Source organism: Manis javanica, chromosome 3, assembly GCF_040802235.1.
Source record: "Manis javanica isolate MJ-LG chromosome 3, MJ_LKY, whole genome shotgun sequence".
Taxonomy (NCBI): domain Eukaryota; kingdom Metazoa; phylum Chordata; class Mammalia; order Pholidota; family Manidae; genus Manis; species Manis javanica.
Genome location: NC_133158.1, coordinates 206,671,694 through 206,690,800, shown reverse-complemented (window position 1 = coordinate 206,690,800; position 19,107 = coordinate 206,671,694). Strand labels below are relative to the sequence as shown.

At 54.8% G+C, this 19,107-nt stretch overlaps 1 protein-coding gene and 1 long non-coding RNA gene across 5 annotated transcripts; one reads left to right on the top strand and one right to left on the bottom strand.

Annotated features, from left to right (window-relative positions):
• Positions 1–6,086: 6,086 nt before the first annotated feature.
• Positions 6,087–13,045, bottom strand: LOC140848553 (uncharacterized). The gene is made up of 4 exons (XR_012129644.1): positions 12,879–13,045; positions 9,496–9,556; positions 8,707–8,826; positions 6,087–6,501 (listed from the first exon to the last, which is right to left on the bottom strand). It is a non-coding gene; the product is annotated as an uncharacterized lncRNA (long non-coding RNA).
• A 192-nt stretch (positions 13,046–13,237) lies between these two features.
• Positions 13,238–18,869, top strand: EGR3 (early growth response 3). 4 transcript variants are annotated; one of them, XM_017653881.3, is made up of 4 exons: positions 13,238–13,872; positions 14,044–14,116; positions 14,256–14,308; positions 15,136–18,869. In XM_017653881.3, the coding sequence occupies exons 1-4, from the start codon at positions 13,719–13,721 to the stop codon at positions 16,143–16,145; spliced, it is 1,290 nt and encodes a 429-aa protein (XP_017509370.1). In that variant the 5' UTR covers positions 13,238–13,718; the 3' UTR covers positions 16,146–18,869. The 4 variants fall into 4 exon arrangements, with proteins under 4 accessions (XP_017509370.1, XP_017509371.1, XP_017509372.1 ...); XM_017653883.3 differs by lacking the exon at positions 14,044–14,116 and having other exon boundaries at positions 13,736–13,872; XM_017653882.3 differs by lacking the exons at positions 14,044–14,116; positions 14,256–14,308 and having other exon boundaries at positions 13,247–13,872.
• The last annotated feature ends 238 nt before the right edge of the window (positions 18,870–19,107 follow it).

The following is a 19,107-nucleotide window of genomic DNA, read 5'->3' as shown; positions in this document are numbered from 1 at the left end:
AACCTGGTAGATGCATTAGGTGGTGCAGTTTACAAAGCACAACTTTTTCTTACTTAGCAGACCTAAATTCACATAGAATCTCTACCACTTGATAACCCTATGACCTTGGGCAACTCACTCAGCTGTTCTTGTTTTTTCAACGGCAAAAAAAACCAAAAAACAGTATAATGAAGAAGAAATGGAAATGAGTGCCTTCCTTAAAGGTCTGATGGTTAATGAAATGGCGTGGAAGGCACCCAGACATGATGCCTGGCCTGCAGGCTGTCCAGTAAAGGCTTGCCTTCCTCCCCTTCTTGCCCTCACCGCATCTGCTCTGATCCCCAGCTTGGCTGGAGCAAGCAGTAAGACTTAGGGTGGTGGGAGAGAGCTGCCCTTCCTCGAGGAGAGTCCTTTCCAAGAGACCCATTAGAGGCTCAGCAGTCCCCGTTAAGAGCTGACTGCCAAGGGATCTTCATGCCCCCGCCCAGCACCCCCCTCCCAAGCTCAGCAAAACATTGAGAGCTTTGGATCAGGAAAGACAACTCAGTTCCTTAGCAACTAACAAGCATTTTCCTGTAGACAAAAACCCTTCACTCAAAATGGTCCCCCCACCCCACCTCTCCAGGTGTCTGAGCCGTTCAGCAGGAGTGGGGCCAGGGGCTACCTGCACCCCACAAGGTCTAGGGGCCTTCTGTCCCACCCTCCCGGCCATCCTGATATTACCTGTAATTATCCCACAGCACCTTTCATCATGGTGCTAATTAACTTTCCCATTTACCCCCAGGAGCTGCTGGGAGACATGAGAGGTGTGTGTGCACACAAGCCTCCCCCCATCGTCTGCACACAAACACACACAACACATAAATGCCTATATTTCCCCTTCAGAGACCATCACTCCATTTTAGAGACCAGGAACCTAAGGTTAGAGAGAAAAGCCAACTCCGAGGGTTCCCATCTGCTTGCTCTGTACTTGGAAGGAGAAGAGACTGGCCCAGGAAAGGCAGGACAGCGGCCCTGAGGGCCCTGGGGGAGGAGGCACCAGGAGGAGAAAAGCCTTTGCAAAGGGCTGAGGACGACCAAGCCAGGACAGGGTCTGGGCTTCGGGTGCCCTCTTGCTGCTGCCAAATGAAAGCTGTCCTGCTTAACACAGAGAGGACAGTCCAAAGGGGGAAAGGGAAATTATTTCCATAAAAAAGGATCACAAAGAGAAGGAAATAGAAAAGAAAGACACCGCTGTACGGTCTGATGTAGCTGAAAGAACCATGATCGGGCATTGAGATTTGAATTCGGTCCCAGTGCTACCATTCACTGCCACGTGAGCCTGGGTGAGTCAGCTGCCCTCTCTGGGCCTCAGTTCTTCATCTATAAAAGAGTTTGGGATGGGTGCTCTCTGAAGCGCCCCCTCTAGCTCAGTGTTCGGCAAACTCTATGTGGTTATTTTGGGGAACAGTAGAGAAAGCCACTACCATTGTCCCTATGGTTGGGGGTGGGGGTGAGAGGAGGCCGCCAGAACAGGGTAGGAGGGCCATTCTTGGGATTAAGAATGAGAAAGAGCCAAGGTATTTATATTTGGTTGCAGGAGCCAGAAAACCTTAGTGGAAGGCCCAGGCTAAACACAAGCCCACCTGGGAGCTGGAGACCCTGGGATTTCAGGAGAACCCGCCCCGCAGCTATAGCCGGCCAGTCTGCCCCAGATCCAGGTGGGAGGAAACCCATTCAGCAATCCTAGTGCACAGAACGTGGTGGATAATAGGGCCCTGGGTTTGCACTCAGGGGCAAGGTGTAGAAAGGTGATTCGGGAGCCTCCCAACATGCTCTGGAATGAAGGCAGGCCACAGAAGCACCTCTTGCTTCACTGGACAGGGCCAGAGGGTTCAGAGGCAAAGCCCTGCCTGTTGGAAAGGCATGCTCAGTGGGTTGAGCTCCAACCTTCACTTCTATTCCCAGGAAGAAAGCATTCAGTGGGCTGGTGGGCTTCCTTTAGGGCCTGGCATAGGCAGCACCCCGAAGGAGCCCAGATGCCCTCACCAACACCCACACTCACTCACACACTCATACACGTTCACTCACACATACACCCACTCTCATATTCTTGCACACCCTAGCTCATACAGCCTCACTCTGTCACACGCTAACACTTGCTCATACATATACACAACTGTACACTCACACTCAAGAAACAGCTGGATGAGCAATCCAAGTCACCATAAAGCAACAGATCCTTTACCTACACATTGCAGCTGCAGCCAGCATACACCCAGCCACTCTCAGCTCAGAAGGGCCTACAAACAGGCCAAGATGGCCTTTGCCCTTAGGAAGCTCTTCCTGCGAGGCACAAGAGTGTGGATACACACAAAGGCCCTCCGGCCGGCTGTTAGTGAGGCCTAGAGGAGTGCAGCTCCAAGGGAGGCTCCTGCGCAGGAGAGGGGAGGGCAGCAAGGGTATGAAGTCAGAATTCCATGTGAAGACGAAAGCTAGCTGGCTCAGCCAGTGCTTGCACAGGTGCCCACTCACACCTGCAGTTCACTCACCTGCCCTCCAGCCCTGACCCTCTGACAGCACCTGCATTGGCCCATGAGGACAGTGGTCACCATTGTCCACAGCTCACCCATCTTTCTCCCCCACACCCTCAGAACCAGGCCTGCCTACCTACACATACACAAACGTACACACACACGCTTACACACACCTCTACTATACGCATCCTCACACACATACTGTAAATACACCAGCCCACACAAAATCACATGGTGTACGCACCCGCTAGACACTCCAGGGTTTCGACTCTGCCAAGCTCTTTCTAGACATCCATGCAAACTGTGTGTGCGTGCATTGTTCAGCCAGGGCAGCCTCTAACAGAATCTGCATACACATGCAGTCTCCATACACGCATGCCTGCTTCAATCACAACCTACACACACACCAGCCCCCCACTGACACAAATGCACCACCCTTTGGGTTACACTGAGGGCCAGACAAGGCTTAACCCCAACTCTCTCTCACTGCAGTCTCCTGACCCAGCAGGTAGATTTCTGGCAGTGCCTGTGGAAGTTCTGTGTATGTGTGATATGCATGTGCTCTGGGGGTGTTTGGTGAGGAGTCAGGGGAGGTTCTAGCAGAAGAGGAGAACCAGACCCTCCCTTGAAGTCCATAAAGAAGGCACCAGACACACACCCATCTCCCAGCAGCCCTCGCCCGCTGCCAGCCCAGAGAAAGAAGAAGCTAAAAGTGGCTAGTCTGAATTGCTAAAATGGTCCTCAGCAGAGAAGGGGAAACGCGTCAGTTCCCTGGGGAAGTGGCCGAGCCCAGGGTGGCCACAGGCCCCTGGGCTTCTACTCCAATGGAAAAAAAAGTTGCTCAAATAGATCTGACGCTTTGTTTTCGAACCCAAAATACCCTGTGGTGGCTGCCGGAAGTGTGACCGCGGGAGGGAAGTGGGGCAAGAGGGGAGGGTTAGTTTGAGTTTCCATTGTGGTGACTTTTTCTTTCGTTTGGGGTATAGAAGAAGCTCTCCCACTGACCTGATAGAGGGTTTGCGCGAGAGGAGTGCGGCTGAGATTGGCGTTGGGGTGTCCACAGGCACAGTCACCCTTGGCCCCCTGCCACCCTTCCCCAAGACTTCTAGAAAGCGACCTTGTCAGAATTTTTCTCAGGCCACCTGCTGGCAGACGGGAAAGCCAGGGAAAAGCAGCTGAGATGCCAGGGGCCAGGGGCCAAGTTGCAGGTGACTTCACCTCAGAGACTTGACATTCCTTAGTGGACTTTCATGTAATTTTTTAACAAACACCTTATTTACACAGCAATTTTCAAAGAGCATACAATAAATTAGCTGGACTACAGCACAGACCCACACATTCCCCTTCAGTACTTTAATGTCAGTGGCACTAAGGCTAGCTCTGAAATGCAAGGACTGGGGAAGAAGTACTGCCTAAAACAGGATCTCAGGGTGCGCTCCCCATCACGCTCTCCCCTTCTCCTAATTTATTTTTCTTCATCTGGCAGTCACCACCTCAGGTATATTGACTAATGCCCATCCACACCCTGAACACCCCTTAGGCTGTAAGTCTCCCCACAGCAAGGACTCTGACTGCTCTCATCACTGCCCTATTCCCACTGCCTGACAACACACAGTAGGTGCACAACAGAGCTTGTCCCATGTGGAAAACAATTAGAGGAGGGGCAGGCATCAAACAATTCTGTTGCCTCATGGGGACTTGTTAATTCAAAAATGCTGAGGCCTGCTTTGCACCCCCGCTGGTGTGTGCAGTGGGCTGGGAGGGGGCGCAATGGGAATACAATACAAACTCAGTGTTTCTGGAACGCTGGGGCAGGAGGGCGGAAGGAAACTTTATCAAAGGATTATTACACAAATAAATGTTACAGGCAAGTAGGGCTATGGCGACCTGGGAGTGGTGTCTAGTGTATCACCTGGAACGGGGTTATCAGAGGAAAGGTTTCTCTGAATAGGTGGTGAATGACTTAAAGAATGCCCTCAAGGACGTGACTGTCCAAGACAAAACAGCCAAGCGGGTCCAGCGGGATGGCGATGGAGACGCGCGGGCGCCGGCCCAGGCCCGCAAACACCCGGGATGCGCACAGGTGGCGCGAAGGCCGAGCGGCGCCGCGCGGGTCCGGGCCGTGCACCCCAGGCCTGAGCACTCCGCTTCAATTCAGAGGCAGCCGCTCGCCGTCGGTCCCTGGGTGATGGTTACCGGCTTTTAATGACAGCAAAGTAATCACCCTAATGAAAAACTCCCTCAGGGCTCGGGGCAGCCAGGCTGAGGACAGCGGGAGGCATTTCGCGGCCGCCGGTGATTCAGGCTGAGTGTTCCCCGAGCCGGCCCGTAACTGGGCGCGAAGGATGCCCGGGCCCCCTTCCCTGCTCCGCGCGCCACTCCCGCGCCGGCCCCGAAGCGCGGGCAGCCGAGGCTAGGCAACACCCCGTTCCTCTGGGCCTGGGCCGCCTGGGTCCGCCAAGCCACCCGCAAGCTCGACTTGGCCTGGCCCGCGGCTGACACGGCTTTCTTTGTCCCTGCTCTGGTCTCGGCGCCCTCCCCACTCTCGGTCTTGACTCCCCAGCCGCCTGGGTTTGGAGGGGGCCACGCTGGGATGTGCTCAAGGCACCGCTGAAGATTCTGGACTCTGTTGGGATTTGCATCCAGTCTCCTGACTACAGTCTCCTCCCCACACATCATACACACACACACACACACACACACACGCCCGCCCCGCGCCCCGTGTGTCAGTTTCCCCTCCTGAGTAGCAGTAGCTCAAGATTCTCCACACCACCCCCCACCCTGCCCCCGGGTGGCGGGAGTATTAATTACAGTTTGTCCCTGGCTTTGAAGATGAAAAATGCCAAGGATCATTACCACACAATTAACGGAGCTATTACCTCTCGAGTTAATGTCTGATTAATCCTACCCAGCCTCCAACCTGGGGTCCTTGTCGCCTTGGACTCCCAAGCTCCGTCTTTCTCCTGGATTTCACACCCAGAGTTAGCCCCCTTTCCCTTTCCTGCTAGGAGCCTCAGGAATGAGGGTAGATTGTCTGCCGCGTTCAATCTTCCACAAATACTTACGGTGACAGCCAGCTGTAGCTAGGGATAGAGCAATGAAGGTCACAGACAGCCCTCGCCTTCCTGGAGTTCACATTCCAGGAGGAGCCCAAATATCTGATGGGATCTACTGTAGCCAGGCTCAGTGCTAGTTCCCTTCATCCCTCGGCAATTCCTCATGCATCCACACCATAAGGAGCAGAACGTTAACATGAAAATAAGGGGAAACAAATTATAGCTCCTTACACAAAATCTGCCCCCCCCTCTCCCTGCTCCTCCCCTTCTTACACCTCCCCTGTACTCCTCTCCTCACTTAGGGGTCTTAGCCCCTCCTCAAGGCCTTGATCAGTGCCCACCCCCACCCCCATCAGACCTTCCCCCTTCCCTGAACAAATCCCTCCTGCAAGCCCACCAGCATCCTTCCCTGCCTGCCCCTCCTTTGAGACCCTTAGCCTGTCTAGTGTGTGGCTTGTACTAGAGCTTCAGGCCTCACTTCAGGATAAAAATGCTCCTGACAGACAGCAGGACCGCAGCCTCGTTTGATTTCCTCCACAAAGAGAGCACAGGAGGTGCGCTCCCTGTGTGTTTTATTGGAATGAGAGAGCTAAGTCCCCACCTAGGTGCACACCCCCTGTGGAATTTTGGTGGATAAGGAGCCCCACAGGCTGTGCAGTGGGGAGTGGGGAGTGGATGGTGGGGTGGGGGAAATGCATGGAGTGAGGGAGAGGGCACAGTGTGTCAGGGTGCTCCTCAAATCCACCATGCTTCAGAATCAGCACGGTGGACACTTGAATCAGGTCCCCGGGCTCTCAGGGAGCCCCCACGTGCTGGTGCTGGGCACACAAAGAGTTCTAAGACTCAGCGCCTGCCCTTGGGAAACGTGGATGCCATCTCCTGTCTTCCAGTAACTTTCTTGGTGATCTGGGGCCCAATAATTCTGAGTGGCCCAAATAATTCTGCAGTACCTGAGAAAGCAAGAGAAAGAGAGAGAAGGAGGTCATGCCCCTTGTCCATTGCCCATCTGCCCTGAGCCCTGGCAGGGAAGCCCATCCCATCAGTCAGGCTGATGGCAGAATCTAGTAGGTTCCAACTGACCGGCACTGTGCCTCCAGCCCTCAGGGTGATGAGATGGGGCCAGGGGCAGCATCAGTCCTTATACCCCAGGGGCTATAAAAAGAGTGTCTTTTTCTGGGAGAGCTTCACATGACAGAGGTCATGAAACCCACCTAACCCATCTGGTAAAAGAGGGTGTTAATCAAACTGAGGAGCTCAATCCTGGGCCACAAAGAGTTGTTAACTGCTTCTCCCAGATTCCAGATTTTTGACCACATGGAATAGCAAAAAAGAACCCAAAATGCCTGCCCCTAATTCCTCACCTTGAAGGATGAGGCAGAAGGCCCACCTGTTTGAAGCTGAGGAAGGTCCTAGACTGGGAGCTGGTAAGAGACAGCGGTCTAGAGACCACGGCTCCCTGGTTTCCCATAGGTTTTGTACAGGGTGGGGAAGAGAGGGCCTGCCTGCCTCTTGCATCCAGCACCTGCCACATGGGTGAACCCTTCACCCAGAGGCTGCTGTGTGCACAGCAATGGGGGAGATCCTCCTCTCCTCTCGGCCCTTCTCTCTCAACTCTCTTTCCCTCCTTTTCATTTCTCACACCCTCTTTGCTCCCCACCATGCCTCTCTGACTAGCCCCTCCTCAACTCACACTTTTTCTGGTTCACTTCAGATAACAAAGTTCCTCTTTCCAAAAAGTCCCATCCCCCAAGAGTCCTTTCTGCAGAGACACCATCCCTCCCAGCTGAGAAGGGGGCTGTCCCATAGTAGCCCCCAGGGACAACTGTGGGCCCTCTGAGCACATGACTCCTCTGACCCTCCATGAATCCCTGAGCTAAGACAGCAGAGTTCCCATTACAAGCCCTCATCCTCTGACCCATTCTTCCTCCTGTCCGAGGACCCCGTCCCAAGCCCTACAAAATCCCAAACTTGATCAGGAATTCTAACAGGTCTCCTCCCAACCCTTTCTGTGACAGAATCCAAAACTCATGGATTAGCAGAGCTGGAAGAAATCAAAGGTAGGTTATCCAGCCCAGCCTATACCAACAACCAGAAATAAGAAGGCCTAGCACAAGGTCACGTAGTTGATTAACGGCAGTACCCAGAACTCCTGATTCCCAGACACCAAACCTTTCTCAAGTCTTGCCTTCTTTCTCAGATCTTCCTTCCCTGTGGCTGCCCAACCCAGTGCCCCCAGACTCATCCTCACACCCCTGCCCCTGGGGCAGTTCCTCACTGCCCAGGATTTGTGTATAAGGAGAAGTCTCCAGGACCACTTTGTCCCCACCCCCAGCAAATGTTACTTTGTAGCAAGACTCCCTTTGGTCACCAGACTTCCCCTGGAATTTCTTGAAGCTGTGATGAGCACCCTGATTGAACCTGACTGTAATTAGTTAGTTTGAATGTAGGCACACGCAGGTGTTTAAAATGGAAGTGTGTGGTTGGCTAGGAGACCATCCTACAATCCCGTGGCCTCTGAGACAACCTAGGGTAATGGGACCTAGGCGCAGACTACCTACTGAGAGCCCAGGCCAAATACTGCTGCTCCCTGACCTCTCTAAGTGCTGTCCCTCAGCTCTACTACGGGCAGGGGCTCCTCCTCTGCCCCATGCTGGGTCCCAGTGGTGCCTAGAGCCTACATTCTAGCTAGCCTTTCTTCTCATTGCCTCCTCCACAGATTTTATGCCTGTTTGTCCTCTACCCCACATCTACCATCTCATCTCATTCCCTGACAGCTACATGGCAACAAAGGGTGGGATTAAAAACTGTAACTATGGAGTCAACAGGTCCTGGGTTCACATTTCAGCTCAGCCATTTCCCGGCCAGGTAACATCCAAGTAACTACTTAGACTCTGCAAGTTTTCATCTTTCACTGAAAAAAAAAATGTTGAGGGGACAGCCCTACAAGCTTCCTCTCTGGATTGTTACAAAGAATGAAAAAAATTAATTATGTCCCCAAGGCCCCATCACCCCATCTTCTGTGGCTCTGTGAGCCTCAAGCCTCCCAAAGCCTCTACATGATGCTCAGCTCTGGCTCTTACCCAGGAGCACCACCCTCAAAGGTCTCCATGGTTCTCAACAACATGCGCTTTTGCAAGCTTCTTGACAAAACCCACCTAGCCTGAGAGCTGCCTGTCATTACTGAAGAAATGGCAATGACCTCTAGAATGCCAGGAAGGGCTGGCCAGGGAGATTCCACCAATGACCTGTCTCCCAGGAATATCCAGTGGGGCACCCTGAAACAGAAAGCAACAGAATGTCCTTGAGAGAATTGTTGCTCAGGAGCAATCCCATGAGGTGGGCCCTGCACAGAGGTGCCTGGAGTGATTGGAGGAACCCCACTCTTTGCCCCAAACCTCCCAATCATTGTCCCTGGGCCTGATACCCCACAATCAGCCCTTACTGCCCCTTACTCCATTTATGAGCACCTGCCATCTCCTGGCACCAGGCTAAGCACTGGGTCAGTGCTTTGAGTTACATGTTACCTTATCCAAGCATTTTCTTTTAAAATGAAAATACCTTCTAGGAAGGGTCATGCATCTCAGTTTGAACTGATTGTGGGTTTCTTTCTTATAAGATAACAGAGGACTGGATATCTTTGGCAAAAAGGGAAGCTAAAGTTCACAGGGCAGAGGTGACTGCAGAACTAAGGACCAAGACAAAGCAACCACCTGGCCTTTTTCCGTGGTGGATTTCAAGGGGTTTCATCTCATTCCTTTATCCTTCACCAAGACAAACACACCCACTGTCCCCATTAGCAGAAGGAGTCCCCATAAGGGCAGCTTACAGCTGGGTTCCATGCAAGAGAGCAGCCAGGGGCTGGCAGCCTCGGCCCTGCTGCGGAGGGGTCAGCCTGCCTTTCACCATCTCCAGGGTGAGGACACCCTGAACCAGTGCCTACTCACTTCCCAACAAGTCCGGGGCTTGGAGTTCAGGTAATTAGGCCCTTGGCAATCTCACCTAAGCCTGCCAATAAAACAGAGACAATCACCCTCAGCCCCTATTCAGGAGGGAGGAAAGAAGGAGGCAGGCAAGCATGAAAACTCTGCATGCTCACTTCAAGGTGTGGCAACAAAAAGGAGAATGCTGCTAATCCATAAGCAGCCACTCCAAACTCCCCACCTGCACCCCATACCCAGAGCATGATCCCTTCCTGCCACAAAACCCTGGCCTCTGTCTGCCATCATCATCCCAGGTGACAGGGGGTACCTGTGGGAGCAGCAACCCAAACAAAAGCCAGGCAGTGAGGATCTATGCTTGCAGAGGCAGGCTTTCCCCATCATGGCTCCTTCCATGGCAGAGGAGGGGAGGGAGGGCACCAGAATCCCCAATCCCACCCAGCAGCCATAGCCACCCTACAAAAAAGTCACGAAGAATGCTCCAGAGTATTGAAGTGCAACTGAGTGACTTCTTGGTACCCTGCGTTACGTCACCATCAGCCATCGGGGGCTCAATCTTTGTCCAGGCTCTGCAGAATGAGGACCATTTCTTAACCATCTCTACATTGGCACACTGTCCAGCAGGTACCTGACATACAAATAGGACTTCCCTTTTCCTCCTAAATAACACTAATACTTCTTGCATATGACTACAGTGATGGGGAATACTGGCCCTGTTTATTCCCTTTATCAATTACACTCACTCCTAAGACACACAGGGGAAAGGGCTTTTCTGTCACAGGGTGGGGGAGAATATAGTTTAACAATAATAATTGCCACTTATTGACACTTGCTAGGGGTCCAGTTTAAACACTGTTGAGGATTATCTAATTTAATTCTACCTAAGGGATGGGTACTATTATCCTCCCCGTTTGCAGACAGGGGAAACTAAGAAAGAATTTTAGAAATTTGCCCAAGGTCACACTGAAGTTTTAATGAATACTTATTTCATTGAATTGAAGGCTTCTATTCTGTGAAGAACTAGTAGGAAGGAGGGGAAAGGTATCTTGCCCCAAAAGACTCCAATCCCATCTCACCAACATGCAAGCAGACCCGGGAGCAAGCTGGCAAACCCTGCAACTCGCTCCTCTCCTTGAGTGTCACAAGGTCAGCCAGCCTAACAGAGTTTGGGGGCCATCTCTGAATTGGCTACACTCCGCCACCGTCTCTGAGGCCTTCGAAGCTTTCAAGGATTCCAAATGCCCCACTGCCTCTGCCTTTCTTTATTAACGCTGCCCTTATCCAACAGGACTCTCCCTCTCTCGCGGGATGGGGGGCGGGTGCATCACGGTAGGGTCCTCCGGAGTTGAGCTGGGCGGCCCGGCTGTCTCACTTCCTTCCCACCACCCCCGCAGTCTGAGCTGTGCCTCGCGCGAAGAACTTAGGCACTGCAGTCAGAGCTGGGCCTGCGACTCGCCAAGGCTGCGGACCTGGAGTGTCCGCCTGGCCCCCGGCAGGAACCCGTGGAGACCCCTGCCACCTCCGGGTGCAAGTGCAGCAGGAACGTTCCTCAGAGCGGCCAGGACTGCAGCGACCGAGGATCAGCGGTCGCCGTTGCTCCCCGCCTCTCTGCTCCCAGGTCTACGGCCAAAGGCCGGAGCTACTGGCTAATTTTTCACGCCCCTCAGACCGCCTCCCTAGGTGACGCTACAGCGTGTGCGGCTCCTTTAAAGGCTGTGGGTTCCGTTCTTCTTTCCCTTTCCACTGGATGCCAAAATATGCAAATCCGGGGACCGGAATCTGCAGCCAAATCGAGACGGAGAAGGGGCGCGGCCGGCGCGTCACCGGATCCGCTCCTTGTATGGCTCTTCCCGGCTTGGCCCGCCGCCCCGCGACCCTCCCAGCAGTCGCCAGGGCCCCTCCCGCGCCCAGCCAGGCTCACACGGCCGCCCACGCCCCCAGGCCCGGCGCTCGCCCCCCTAGGGAGGGAACCGGGGGCGGGAGGCGCTGCATGCCCTGATTCCGGCCGGAGCCGGGGACGGCTGCAGAGCGCTCCCTCCCCGCGCTGCGCGGGCGGAGGAGAACCCGGGGACGCTGAGCCTCCCCTGTATTGGTATGGGGAGCCTGGCGGGAACGGCCTCAGGGGCGGGGGAGAGAGGGCTCGCGGGCGCGGGAATCCCTCCTTTTCTGAGAACTGGAGAAAATCGGGGGAGGCCGTGCCTCCCACCCACAGTTCTCCACCGAGTGAAGTGGAGGGGAGAAGAGCGAGGTTGTCATCCACCCCCACCACGATGTGCAGCTCGGGAGTTCCTCCCACACGTCCCCGGCCCGCGTGGCCCTCCCACGGAGTGAGGCCCGGGGATCCTGTCTTCCTCCTTGTCAACACTCCCACTCCCCGAGAAATGCATGTTCCCCAACCCGGCTCCCCAGCGGGGGACTCGGGATTCACCGCACCCATACGGCCACGGAGGAGGGAATCCTCCCACGCCACGCCGATGTGATTTGGGGTCGCTCCCCCACGCACCCTTCCTCTCCTGTCCCCCCTCCCGCGGCCCGGCAGCGCGCGCGCTGGGAGCAGGCCTCGGGGAACGTAACAGACGCCCCCAGGATCTGCTGCCGCTCCGGGAGGTGACAGCGCCCCGGGGTCGGCAAACAAGCGGCCCTAGACTGCACGTTGCTAGCAGACAGCAGTGGGGACAACCCGGTGGAAGTCGAAGGAGAGGGTAGAAACTAGGGAAGACCGCCGAGGTGGCTCAGAGACTGGGTTCGGCATGCCTCTGCTGCAACTCACTGGTGGGCCCTTCACAAGCAGCAACAGACAGCAATTGCGCCTGGGCCTGCTGGGCCCTCCTGCCATCCCGTGGCCAAAGGGAGTGCTTTGAGACCATTAGGGAATTTATCTGGAATTTGGTGCAGGTGTTTTCTATCCCCTCAACTTCATTCCTCCCTTTTCACCCCCAAAACTGCACAACCTGGACCCCAAAGGTGTGGGGTTCTCGCCTCCCGCGCAGCCGCCTTGCAACTGCCAATGTCCCCAGCCACAGCTTTCGGCCGGCATCAGCATGGTCAGGACCCCTGGGGGCGACAGGGGTGTAGATGGCAAATGAGAGTGAGCGCGACACAAAGTTCTCGGAATACTAGACCAGGGATCCCTGACACGCTAGAATCCTCGTCCAAGGGACGCATTCCCTTTCTCCAGTTTCAGGCAGGGTCCTGGACGCGAGGGAAGCGTCAGGAGCGGGTCCGAGCGCACACCTTCCGGGTTCCCCCGAAGTTTCCAGGCTGCAAAGGAACCTCCCCGGGTGTTTTCAATTGTCTTGCTTCTTGCTGGGGGTGTCGGAGGCCACTCGCAAACACCTACTCCACTCCTGCCCCCCCCCCTTTACCAGCGCGCTCTCCCTAGAGCAGACCTCAAATAAACACACAGGCTGTTACTGTTTTTCCAACTCCACGCTGCGCGCTTTACGCTTTGCGTTCAGCTGCATCCCTCTTTCCTTTCTCCTCTCGAATTCTTTCCTTCTCCACTATTTCTCTTTCTCTCTGTTTTTTTTTAAGATCCGCGAGCGGTGCGGGCGCAGCACGTTGGCTGCGGCCCGCTTCCTGCTTTCTAATGTTCCATTGTGAGGAGCTTCCATTGTGACGTCGCGCCCCTTCGGCAGGGCTTTGTCTGTCCATATATGGGCAGCTACGTCACGGAGCTTTCCCGGGGCTCAGATAAATAGGCTGGTGGAGTTCCCTGGCTGGGAGCTCTTGGGCAGCAGTGAGCTTGCTAGGAAGCGGCGGGGCTGGTGGTGGTGGTGGTGGCAGCGGCGGCGGCAGCGGCAGAGGCGGCGGCAGCGGCGGTGGCGGCGGGAGATCGGGGGGCGGGGGGGCCACCGGCGCGCGTCTGTTTGTGAGATCAACACTGAGGCCGCATCCAAACCCCTCGGGCCGAGATCCCCAGCCCAGCACCGCCCCTCCCCAGCACAGTCCACCCCTCCCCCTACGACCCAGCCTCTTACGGCACCAGCTGAGGCGCCCAAGAGGATTACCCCCCTTTGCCCTCTCTCCCACCCACCCCAGAAAAAGAGAAGGTCCCCTCCCCTGGCCCACCCCTTCCCCTCTTCCCTCCCCTCCCCCCCGAACTTTCCCTCTCGCATGCTTTTCCCTTGCACCACGGATCGCCTCTCGGATGCCGCTTGCCTGGAAGCTGCGTTAGGAGCGAGCGGTGGCGGTGGCGGCGGTGGCGGCGGCGGCAGCTCGGGAGTGCTATGACCGGCAAACTCGCCGAGAAGCTGCCGGTGACCATGAGCAGTTTGCTAAACCAACTGCCTGACAATCTGTACCCCGAGGAGATCCCCAGCGCGCTCAACCTCTTCTCCGGCAGCAGCGATTCGGTAGCCCATTACAATCAGATGGCTACAGGTAAGGGCGGCGGGGAGGCGGCGAGGCAGCGAGGAAGGGAAGGGAGAGAGAAAGAGGAGAGAACGATGGCTGGATGGATGGATGGATGGATAGAGAAATGGGGGGCGCGCTGGGAATTTTCCGGGGGGCGAGCTGCTTTTCCCACCCACTCCTCCCGCCCTCCCCGATCAGGAAGGCTTGGTTGGCGACGCCACGGTAGAAGCTTCGGTTCTCCCGGGTGGGGGCAGCCGCCGACCAGAGGGAGGTAGGTGCGAGCGGCTCTGGGGTTCTCCACTTAGGGGGCGCGATCACCCGGCTACGCGCAAGGCGTGGTGCTGTCGCCCCCTTTACCGGGAGGAGCCCAGCGTCCCTTTCACCCGCGCTCTCCCCCCTTACTCCCTCAGCCTCCCACCCGGGATGGAGCCATGTGCGGCGTGGAGTCCCCGCGGTGGGAGAGGTACTGCGACGCTGCCTTTCCGGGGCGTTCAGCAAAGCCGTGGGGGTGTGGGGACGGCGGGGAGAGAGAGGGGGTCCAGGGTCCACCCGCACGGGGGCTGTCACGGGGGGCGATCCCCGGGCGGAGGAGCTTGGGTAGAGCGGCCACTCCCGCAGAGGGAGTTAAAACCGGCCGGTTTTCCACCGCCCTCCACCCTCGCTGGCTGAGGCTGGGCTTTTCCCCTCCAGCAAGAGCCTAAAGCTCCTTCAGGCCCGGAGGAGGCTGGGGCCGCGGGAGGCGGCGGGAGAGCGCCCTTTACGGGCAGCACCCCTCTCAGCGCCGAGGACAAAGCGTCGGAGCGCTCGGGGTCAGCAACCCGCGCGCAGTGCGCGTGGAGGCCTCGTCGGGGCAGGAAAGGCGCGGCGTCCGGGCGCGGACAGGGCTAGGGGAAGAGGCCGAGGAGTGAGCGCTAGTGAGAGAGAGCCCGGCGCGCTTCGGGTCTGAAACTACCTGTAGCTGCAGCTACCTGCCCGCCCCACCTCGGGAACAACAACAATGCTTCTGGCGCGCGCTCGTATGTGCGTGTGGTACGTGAGTGTGTGCGCGGTGTGTGCGGTGTGTGTGCAGCAGCCACTCCACACCCCGATCCGTAGTATTTTGCTGTATCCAGGTTGCGCCCGGGAGCGCGGCACCGCCCGCTTTGCGCCGGGCGCAGCGTTCTTCATACCCCATGTGCTGCGCTCTCCAGCTGGCCGCACCCTCCACACCTGGGCAAGGACCTGGGAGCCCCAGCCCGGGGGCCAGCTCAGCTTCACTCACCCCTCCCCTCTCTTCCCCGCTCTCCGCAGAGAATGTGATGGACATCGGTCTGACCAACGAGAAGCCCAACCCGGAACTCTCCTATTCGGGCTCCTTCCAGCCAGCCCCCGGCAACAAGACCGTGACCTACTTGGGAAAGTTCGCCTTTGACTCCCCTTCCAACTGGTGCCAGGACAACATCATTAGCCTCATGAGCGCAGGCATCTTGGGGGTGCCCCCGGCCTCAGGGGCACTCAGCACGCAGACCTCCACGGCCAGCATGGTGCAGCCGCCACAGGGTGACGTGGAGGCCATGTATCCGGCGCTGCCCCCCTATTCCAACTGCAGTGATCTCTACTCGGAGCCTGTGTCGTTCCACGACCCCCAGGGCAACCCCGGGCTCGCCTATTCACCCCAGGATTACCAATCGGCCAAGCCGGCCTTGGACAGCAATCTCTTCCCCATGATTCCTGACTACAATCTGTACCACCACCCCAACGACATGGGTTCCATTCCGGAGCACAAGCCCTTCCAGGGCATGGACCCCATCCGTGTCAACCCGCCCCCTATTACCCCCCTGGAGACCATCAAGGCATTCAAAGACAAGCAGATTCACCCGGGCTTCGGCAGCCTGCCCCAGCCGCCGCTCACGCTTAAGCCCATCCGGCCCCGCAAGTACCCCAACCGACCCAGCAAGACCCCGCTCCACGAGCGGCCCCATGCGTGCCCGGCGGAGGGCTGCGACCGCCGTTTCAGCCGCTCGGACGAGCTGACCCGGCACCTGCGTATCCACACGGGCCACAAGCCCTTCCAGTGCCGAATCTGCATGCGGAGCTTCAGCCGAAGCGACCACCTCACCACTCATATACGCACGCATACAGGCGAGAAGCCCTTTGCCTGCGAGTTCTGCGGGCGCAAGTTTGCGCGCAGCGACGAACGCAAACGCCACGCCAAGATCCATCTCAAGCAAAAAGAGAAGAAGGCAGAGAAGGGGGGTGCACCCTCTGCCTCCTCGGCGCCCCCAGTGTCCCTGGCCCCTGTGGTCACTACCTGCGCCTGAGGCTCGGGCCCCCAGATCCCCACTTTTTCCCTCCAGTGTCTCCCAACTGCTCGCCTGGAAGCAGCGGGAAGGCTAGCCACGGAGGCGCACGGGCCGCGCCCTGGCCTCTCTCCATGGACGTAAGGTCCCTTGTTTCCCGTCGATGTCCCCCGTTTCCACCCTTTAACACTGCCAACGGCCGGGGACCAGGGCAGCAAGAGCCTTCCCCTCGCTGCCCCACCCTTAGCCAAGGCGTGGGGGCTGAAAGGTGGCGTCTAGCCCGCTTTGTTCAGTTCGGATCGTCTTGATCCAAGGGCCGCTGGGCAGCGCCAAGGACCTGCGGGGCACTGGAGGCGGGACCGTCCAAGTCTCGCCAGACCCAAGCACCTCACGGTTCCCCCCACGTGTCTCTCGGCTCCCCCTCGAAGACCGGAGAGGGGGAGGGGGTAAGGAGCGCACCAAAGCGCAGAGCTTTCTGCCCGCCGCACGTACGCGCGCCTGCGTGCGGGGATGCGCGCGAGTGTGCGTGCTCGCGTGAGTGTTAGGCGTGTGTGTGTGTGTGTGTGTGTGTGTGTGTGTGTGTGCGCCCGCGCACGCGCGTGTTTGAGACTCTTGAGCTGAACGGGGCTGTGTCCACCCGAACTCTTCCCCACTTCGGGTCCCAGGCCACTGGAGGAATGTCCCAGGCTGGGGAGTTGCACGTGGCCAGATGAGACGGTCTTCCATCTGCTCGGAAATAATGTTTCTTACAGAAATGCCTCGGATGCCGCTGCCGCGGTGCTGCCGCCGCCACTTAGGGTTTAGTCCCCCCAGAACCCCTCCCTTTCCTAGCCAATCCCTCTTAGGCCTCAGGGCAGTTTTGATCTGCGGGGAGAAGGAGCAGCCATCACTGAACCTGCCTTTTTAAAAAACTGTTTCCTCAGTCCCACTTTATAAAATAGATGTTCCTGAGTTTGCCCTCTGCCCTATCCCCACCTCTTCTCCGTTCTCCCCTTCTAAAACTTCTCCCATCTCTTTCAAAATCTTTTTCCAGAAAGGCAGGCCTCAAACAGCCACCCCATTTCACCATCTCTTTGTTTTTTTCTTGCTCACATACCCATTTCTCCTTTCCACCTTTGATGGGCAAGCAGGCTCTTCTTTTTTGCCCTTTGTCATCACCAACACAAACGGTAGGATTCAATTCTATGTATATGGTGTGTGTGTGTGTGTATATACATGTGTGTATGTGTGTATATATGCACACATACACACATGTATATATAACATACACACTGTGTATTCATAGGAAAATAAAATCTCTAAGGTACTTGGCTATCCAGTGCAGTGCACCGGAATAAAGAAAATTTGTAGGCATACACAGCTTTAAATGATGTATTTTTTATGAAAATTTTAACTGATCATATCTACATATGTGTGTATGTACATATATATATATAATACATATATATACAGACATACATCTCTGTCCAAATTTTCCTCAAAGATATGGGGATTTTGGCATTGATCCACATTGATGAATGAGGCATATCTTTTCCATACCTGTCTCACTTTCTCCCTGCCCTACCTCACCTCTTCTCAGGCACCCCCTCCTGCCCAGCCCTTCTCCACATAGGGGTGACTGTTTTGGAGCAGTAGGGAAGGTTGCTCTCCAACACAGCTTTCAGCACAGTCTTGACTGAATGTACTGTTCCCTATTAGAGCTATTTCTCCTGTGGTCAGTAAGTGTCCCAGAGAGAAGGAACAAAGGTCTGGAGTTTACAGAATGTCTGTTTTTAAAGTCACTTTATGCGTTTCCCACTTTTTTTTTTTTTAAGGAAAAAAAAGCACCTTTTTTTTTTGGTGGTGGATAAATAATACTAAAAGGAGTCTAGTGAAAGGAAGAAAAAAAATCAAAGAGCAGGGGGATTGTGGATTTCCAGGTACTTGGACATTTTTGTAGAAGGAGAGGAAGAGGATGAAGCTTGCCAGGAGGGCCCATATTTTTTCAGCTGAAGGGTAAAATCTTTCTTTGCAGAGACAGTATTTTGCTGAGTACTTTTTATAATGTGATGATTATTAAAAACAAAGATTTTGGTGACTTCAAAGCTGGAAGGAGGAATCAGATGTCCTTTAATATTTTTTCCTTGCTCCTTCTGGTTTATGCATGGCACTGCATGATAACTCTGAGTTTTCCTTTGTTTTAATAAAACTGTTCTCAGACATTTAAGCTAAACTAAGAGAAAAATAACTTTGTTGCCAAAAGGTTGTGCTATCCAGATTTTTTATATGTCTGCATGTTTTAAAAAAAACAACAAAAGAAAATGCACTCTAACTTATGTGAACTGAGAGAAAAAAATCAGGTTTTAAACAGGAAAACCTATGGGGAATGATATTTTTTGAAAGACTTTTGTATAAAGTTGAGTACTTAGAAAAAGACAAACCAGATGTAATATATTTTGTGGATGTTTTTATTTCTTGGATTTATAGTACCTTATACTAAGGTTAAAAAAAATATGCTTGATATTGTGAAAAGGTGAGATTCTTCACCAACATTTCATTTGCTCCTTTGTCACATTGTTATGCCAATATAATATAGTTCATGAAAACAGCATTTTTAAAAACCGAAATATTGAAATGGTGTCATGTTGTACCATTTGCACTGTGAGCAAATGCTAATACAGTAAATATATTGTGTTTGCTGACAATCAGCCGGCCTATAATCCTTATTTCTTGTTTTCATAGCATAAAGTTTTGGTTTGGCCTGTTTTTTTGTCTTGTTTTGTTTTTGGAACGTGGTTGGTTTAATAGTTTCTTATGCTTGGTTTTGCAGTTCTTGCTCTGAAAAAATGCTCACGGAGATAGTTGCAATTTGGTATTATTAGAAGTTGGTTAGAACTTTGTGTGGGTTCTGGTGTTTCAAATCCAGGGTTGAGTGTTTACTGTGGTTCTAAGAGAATACGATTCTCCCCCACCCTTCTGGGAGCTTCAAACTGCCAGAGAGATT